The following is a 7,602-nucleotide window of genomic DNA, read 5'->3' on the forward strand; positions in this document are numbered from 1 at the left end:
TCCTGTCAAGTAAATGCTGCCAGGCTAGCATCTTGTACATGATTGGTGTGGGTCCCACCATTCCTCTGTTTCTACTCTGTCAATCCACATGCTCCACGGACCCATTCTTCTTCTATTCTAATCTCTCTGCCCCATTCACTCCCCAAACTTATTATCATTATTTTTTTATTATCACACTCAAAATTTAATTTTGAATCAAATATAATTGTAAATCAGTTAAAAAAAAAAGAAAATAGGAAATAAGCATAATGTGAAATGTATTTTACGAAATTACTCTTAAATTTTAGAAAAAATATAAAATATTTTTACATTGTCAACAATCGTATAAAATTATATTTTTAATTTAAAAATATTAATATGATATAACGTAATGTTATAATTCTATTGAATAATAGTGTAAAACTAATTTACACTAAAAATGCACTAATTTCAATCTCTAAATCTTAAACTATTTTGATGACATGAAACACTGTATTTTTAATAGATGACAGTATAAAATTATTCTATATGATTAAAGTATATCATTTAAATTTTTAAAAAATAACTCATATAATTGTGAATTTAATTTTTATTAAGAATTATCCTTTTTAATTATATAATATAATAAAATTTATACATAAACAGACAATAAATTGCATCCTTATTATGTTTTTAAATTATTTTATCTAACTTTTAATATAAGAAAAAACTAATTTTTAGATGATTAATATATTTTAACTATATATAATTCAAATATATTAATTTTTCAATAAATTTAAAAAGTTATTCTCTTAATATTAAAAATTAGATAGATTGGAAAGTATAATAAATTTATATGAGTTGCATTCTATACATTTTTTACATCACCAATGAAAAATATTTATCCACTCGATTGCGTTTCTTCGAATTAGAAGAATTAATTGAAATTTGAATTTGAATATTTTTTAAAAATTAGTAAATAAATTTTTTGTTTTTAATTTATCACCACCGGTATAATTCCGTTCTGAGATCAGCTATGACATCAAATAATTCAAATTTTCTCTCAATCATAATTGTGGGAAATCGAATCGTAGTCTTCTTACCAAATTAGAATTCAAATTATAATTTTAACAAATAATGTAACTAACATTAATTCGTCAAATGAGATAAGATTTGCAGAAAATGAGAAATCTTCTAATATGCCATGTTTATGCCAGCTGGCATTGCCAGCAAGACTTTGATTAAAGCTTTATAATTTGGCATGTCATAAGTCATATGTTCTCACCACTAATGAGAACCTTACAAATGTAAAAAGAACAATAACGTTGTTTTTTTGATGATGTGTTTTATAGCATGTCACTCACACAAACATATGAAGAAAAAAAACACACATAAATAAGACTAGTAATAATGTAATAATTGTCTGACATGTAAAAAAACACCGAACACTATGCAGCCAGCCACAACCTATGAAGCCGTTTCAAACATTTTTGTCGGCGAAAGACGTTACTAATCATTTTCATTAACAGCTTCAATCACCAATTAGTGCTAATTAATTTATTCTTTTCGTGTCCTTTTCTTCTTCCTTATGGAGTATTCTATCTATTTCTTTTATTGATTATATTGGTCCTATTTTGACAAAAATAATACATTAATTTCGTGGCTCAAAAAAGAAATTTAATTTCTAAAATCGGTTTTAGTTTTTGTTTTACCATCTATTAGATTTTTTCGGTTTTTGTTATTTTAATAATATGATTGTGATGCAACACATTTTTATACTAAGTTTTTAAAAATTATAGAAATTTATAAATATTAACAATTTTTTTATATTATTAATTATTCGCATTCATCCTATGTCATATCTTAAATCTTTGTATTTTGATTTTTTTTAAAATATCTTAAATATTAAATTAGAGAAATTTGATATTTATCTCTCTAAAAATTTCTAATATTTTTAATAATTGAGTTACGAAATTTCGTTTTAAATCTTTGTATTTTGATTTTTTTAAGCATCTTAAATATTAAATTAGAAAAAATTGATATTTATCTTTCTAAAAATTTCTAATATTTCTTAATAATTGAGTTACAAAATTTCGTTTAGTCAATTTCGTATAAAATTAATAGAAAAAATTAAAAATACATTATTAATGTAAAATAATTTTTTAAGTTAGTGGTATGAGCATGATTGAGTGATAAATTTTTATTGAACAACAATATAAAACTATTTTACATCATCAGTGCATATCAATTAAACTTAAATGAATACACTTAAGAGCAATTGAATGAGATGGTGGAGTCTCTTCAAGATTAACCAAAGATTTTGAGTTCGAATTTAGACCTCAACACGCAGTAGTGTTAAATCTCTTAGATAGAGTTTGTTGTCTATTATGGTCCTATAAAATTCGAGGAATTAGCCTTTACAGTTGTGCCCCGTGAACACGTAATGTGTTACATTTTTAAAAAAAAAATTGCTGTCTAATATATTTCTAGAAGACTCGAAGAACACGTTTTTGAATTTGCGCGCGAAGATATATGATTGGAGTTGCGCGCGAAGATATATAACTTATTTAAAAAATAACCTAAATTACATCTCAATATCATCAACTTTATTATAACAACATTAATACATTTTTAATATGATGTTTATGTTAGAAAAAAAAAAGGTAAAAAATAAAATAAATTTAAAAGTGGTAAGAAATAATTTAAAAAATGAATGGTATAAAAATAACATTTAAATCAAATATATATCTAGTATTATTAACTATATATATGAAATGAAAAAGCTGTCTTTTTTAAAACATTTTAATTTCCTATATTAATAAAGAAAATTTCTTACCAAATATTTGTACATATATGAAAGGACCATTAATCTTCTTCCTTTGCTGTCATTTTTTCATATGGGTAGATTATTTCTTATTCTTCTTATAATAATCCTCACAAAAACTGCATAAAGCTGCTTCTTTTCCTCTTCTTCTTCTTCCTTCTTTTCTCTCTCTCTCTCGTTACTCATTTTTTTCGTTGCCACTAGCGCTACTTCTTGTCTTCTTTAGTCTCTCTGACCCTTTTGCCAGCTTTGACCTTAGAAGATGCTTGTAAGTACGTTTCTCTCTGAGCTTCATTTTTGGCTTTTGAGTGTTTTTTTTTTAACCTTAAACTGGTTCCAAATCTTGGACTATGTTGTTTTGGTTTGTTTTTCATTGTGAGAAGTAAAAGGGTGTGTTCAAGATTGGATCTTTGGTTGGATTTTGTTTGTTTTAGTCAAAGTTTGTTTGTTTTGTTCATATGGGTTGGGTTGGAATTCATTGTACGAGATTTGTTGTTTTGGGGTGTTTTTGTTTCTTTTGCTTGGCTTGCATATGGGAATGGTAGTTTTTATTCATGGTGTGGCTTTCATTGAATTATGTTCAATTTTGATCTGAGAAATTGATCTGATTTGCTTGCTTTTCTAGTTTAATTTCTGGTTTGAATTCCGTTTGAGCACTATTGTTGCCTTATTTAATTGTTTTTGGTATGAATTGAGTTATTCGATCAATTTGTTTTCTCAATTTGTCTTCACTAAACCGAGTCAGTGTCCGTGCTTATGCTCGATCTTGTTCTTAATCTAATTGGTTTGTGACTTTTTTTTCAGGTGGCATTGCTCTTGCTTTTGGCATTGAGCAATGCCGTTAATGGAGATTTTGAGCAGTGCGGTTTGAATCCGAAATTGGATCCTAGACCACACACGGTCTCTATTTTGGAGTTTGGTGCTGTTGGTGATGGTAAAACACTGAATACACTTGCATTACAGAATGCAATTTTCTATGTCAAGTCGTTCGCTGATAAGGGCGGTGCTCAGCTCTATGTGCCGCCGGGAAAATGGCTCACCGGCAGTTTCAATCTTACCAGCCATCTCACTCTCTTTTTGGAGAAAGGTGCTGTTATTATTGGATCTCAGGTACTTTCACATCTTGCTTAATCGTGTGCAATGTGCTATTTAGTACAGAAAGTTGTTGAATAACGGCTATAGCCGCAGGGTTGTAGAATTTGAATAAACCATTGTTTTCTGTGATCTGTGATTGACAACACGAAACTCTTGTGTATAGAATCCATCTCATTGGGATGTTGTTGAAGCTTTACCTTCGTATGGTCGAGGGAAAGATGTTCCTGAAGGAAGATACAAGAGTTTAATAAACGGTTACAAGTTGGAGGATGTGGTTATAACAGGTTTTTTCTTCTTCTATTCTTCTTCAATCCAAGTTTTTATTTTCTTCTAGCAAGTTTTTCATATGGTTCTGTTTCTGGATTTAATTATCGTATTTTCATGTAACTTCACTAGGAAATAATGGAACCATTGATGGCATGGGAATGGTTTGGTGGGAATGGTATAACTCTCATTCGCTTAACCATAGTCGTCCTCATTTGGTTGAAATTATATCCTCCGATTTTGTCGTAGTTTCAAATCTTACATTCTTGAATGCTCCGGCATATAGCATCCACCCGGTTTATTGCAGGTATGTAATTTTCTACTTCTTCTTAATACTTATTTTGTCAATAGAATTGATATTGATACCATTATGTTTTAATGTGATGCAGCAATGTACATATTCAAAATGTTTCAATCTCCACTCCACCAGAAGCCCCCTATACCGCCGGTATAGTACCAGGTTTGTAGCATTCTATTGACTCTATTTTCTATCCTCGTTGTGAAAATGGCAATGCCATGAAGCATCGACACTTCAGATCAAAGACTTGTCAAGTGTCTAACGCGTGTCTTTGTTCATACTAACATGACACAAACACGTGTGGTATTACCAGGGTTAACGTTTTACTATTGTGTCTGGTGTCTGTGTTTGTGTCGATGTTTTGTTTAGTGCAAGCCAAATATCAATAGCTTACCAACCTTTGGTGAGGGTCACTTATCTAATGTTTGTTCACTTCATGTTTTCAGATTCCTCGGATAATGTTTGTATAGAAGATTGTAACGTATCCATTGGATATGACGCAATATCTCTCAAAAGTGGTTGGGATCAGTACGGCATAACCTATGGAAGACCGGCTGAGAAAATACACATAAGAAGGGTTCATCTCCATGCATTTTCCGGCTCTGCTATTTCATTCGGTACTGAAATGTCTGGCGGAATTTCAAATGTTCTAATAGAGCATGTCCACATTGTCCACTCAAATAGTGGCATCGAGTTCAGAACAACCAAAGGAAGAGGTGGTTACTTAAAAGAAATCGCTATATCCAACATCGAAATGGAAAATGTTTATACAGCAATTTCAGCCAAAGGTAATTGTGGATCTCATCCCGATGACAAGTTCGATCCAAAAGCATTTCCGCTTTTGAATCACATTACTTTGAAGGATATTATCGGAACAAATATCACCATTGCTGGAAACTTCAGCGGCATTGAAGAGTCTCCCTTCACCGATATCTGCCTTTCAAATATAACCTTGTCCACAAATTCTGTTTCTTCCATTACATGGGAATGTTCAAATGTCTCCGGATTTTCAGACTCAGTCCTCCCTAAGCCTTGTCAAGAGCTCGATAACCCTACAAATTCGTCCTCCTCCTCCTGTTTCTATCTCATCAGTCTTGGTGAAAACAAATCTGCAGCGCTTTAATAAACCGTTCTGAAAACACCGAATTTGGCGCAAGTGGTTGATGCGCAGTGTATGTGAGTGTTGTAAATTCTGGAGTACCGAGTTCGACTTTTCTAAAAAACAAAAAGATGAAGAAGTGAATCGCGTTTTCGATCCGAGAATAGTCTACATTCTTTCCAAAATAAGACCAGTTCATTTTGTTCCTTCCATTCCTTAGATTTGAATTCTTGCATATTCTCAAATAGGTCATTATTTGTACAGCTTCATAATCATTTCTATTTCTTCATTCATGTGTAAGGAAATTTTGGTAGTGCCTTTTACAGAAAGGACTCAAAATGTGAAAGTTTACATTTTTGCATTAGTTTCATTGTTATTTTATTTCACTGTAAAGCATGTAGTGGATTTGGTGATACTTCAATTAAAGAAAGTTCAATTTTAAGTAATATATTAGTTCCATTGTTATCCAATTCTTTGATGTGATGCCACTATACCTATAATCTTAAATTACTATTTTTCAATGAGTCATCAAATATTATGCATTTTGTTTTGTTATATGTGGAATTTGACAGTCAATAAAAGGGACATGATACCAACATATTGAATTTAGGTGGCTTGAAATTTTGCCATCTAGCATAATCAATATATATCATGTGGAAAGCACATTATATGAAATTATTATAAGTAAATGATAATTGTGGTAGATAGATATATTTGGATGTATTCTCTTGAGGAGAAATTGTCTAATTTCCAGTTTTCTACTTTTGATGACTTTTGTTTATTTATCATTTAAGAAAGAGAAATTGGGCTTCTAAATCCCATTTATTTTTGGAAAATTATCAATATGTCACTCAATTTTCAATTTTGATTTTTTCTTTTGGAATTTCTTATTCCACCCCAATATTTTTTAGCACACCACGTGAAATTTCTAAAATGTCTTAAAAACTGGAAGTATATTTCTGGTGCGAACTAAAAACTAATAAACTATACATTAGAATCACAAATGTATTTTCAATTTGAACCGGAGATATAACTACGGTTTTGTGCTATACAGAAAGCAGAAAAAAACATCAATAAATAACACCATTATCACAAACTAAAAATAGGGGTCATAACATAAACATAGGAAATATATTAAGAATATTTACATAAAGCAAACATTACAAATCAACGTCCACGTGAATATTGTAACATCATGATAATATCATCGATCGATCTTGAAATAGTCGCATCTAACTCAATCAGAACTTTCTCCTGAAAACTGGTATAAGTATTCCACATAGCCCGTATATCAACGTTGTTCTTCAGCTCACGGTTGATGAACACAAGCTTCCCCTCTATGTCAACAGATGGCGAGTGGTACTCGATCTTCCCAACTTTGCCATTATCGCCATAAGGTACAAGTTCCTCCGATTTAGTTCAATTGCAAATCGGAAATATACCTCTGGTTTTTGCATGACCTGTTTTTAAATTCATAAATAGCACAATGTATGGAATGAAGATTGAATAGAATAAACTTTACCTTAAATTCCACTTCCTTGAGCTCCTTTTAATATGATGAACCACAAAAATGAAGATTTATAGTGAAAAAATGGATTGAGTATGGAAGGATTTTTGAGAGGTTTAATGGAAAAATGAAGAAATAGAGTGATCAAAAGATGACCATGCTGGTTACTGTTTTAAGCTATATATAGTTTCCATAATACCGAAAGTATACTTCTGGTAATATATAAATTGGCAAGGTGGCAGAAATTCCCGCTCTACTAGTCGGGGTTATATTTCTGGTTCTGAACCGTGGATATATCTCCGGTATGGTTTTTTATATTTTGAGGGCCTATACCACATCTGGCCTATTTATGACAGATTAGGTGCGGACCAGAAATATATTTTCGATTTTTATAGAGGCAAGAACGGAATTGCAGAGGGTTTTTTTTAGGACCATGAGGTGAAATAAGAATTCCCTTTTTTTTTTACTTTAACGGGTAAATTTTGATCTTTTTCTTTTTAATGGATCGATTTTGATATTTTTTCTAAAATAATCATTTCGGTAGTTCAATTTTGAGA

The 7,602-nt window shown here is 30.8% G+C and overlaps 1 protein-coding gene across 1 annotated transcript; it reads left to right on the top strand.

Annotated features, from left to right (window-relative positions):
- The first annotated feature begins 2,845 nt into the window (after window positions 1–2,845).
- On the top strand, window positions 2,846–5,984 carry LOC131595234 (probable polygalacturonase). Its single transcript, XM_058867532.1, has 6 exons — window positions 2,846–3,050; window positions 3,587–3,892; window positions 4,041–4,161; window positions 4,274–4,448; window positions 4,531–4,601; window positions 4,886–5,984. The coding sequence occupies exons 1-6, from the start codon at window positions 3,045–3,047 to the stop codon at window positions 5,560–5,562; spliced, it is 1,356 nt and encodes a 451-aa protein (XP_058723515.1). The 5' UTR covers window positions 2,846–3,044; the 3' UTR covers window positions 5,563–5,984.
- Window positions 5,985–7,602: the final 1,618 nt, after the last annotated feature.

The sequence above is a fragment of the Vicia villosa genome, linkage group LG4 (genome assembly GCF_029867415.1).
Source record: "Vicia villosa cultivar HV-30 ecotype Madison, WI linkage group LG4, Vvil1.0, whole genome shotgun sequence".
Classification (NCBI taxonomy): Eukaryota; Viridiplantae; Streptophyta; class Magnoliopsida; order Fabales; family Fabaceae; genus Vicia; species Vicia villosa.

Excerpts from the sequence above, each read along its gene's own strand:
- LOC131595234 (XM_058867532.1), top strand. Across the intron at positions 3,893-4,040 it reads CTGTTATTATTGGATCTCAG|AATCCATCTCATTGGGATGT; the intron begins GTACTTTCACAT and ends TCTTGTGTATAG. Across the intron at positions 4,162-4,273 it reads GGAGGATGTGGTTATAACAG|GAAATAATGGAACCATTGAT; the intron begins GTTTTTTCTTCT and ends TAACTTCACTAG.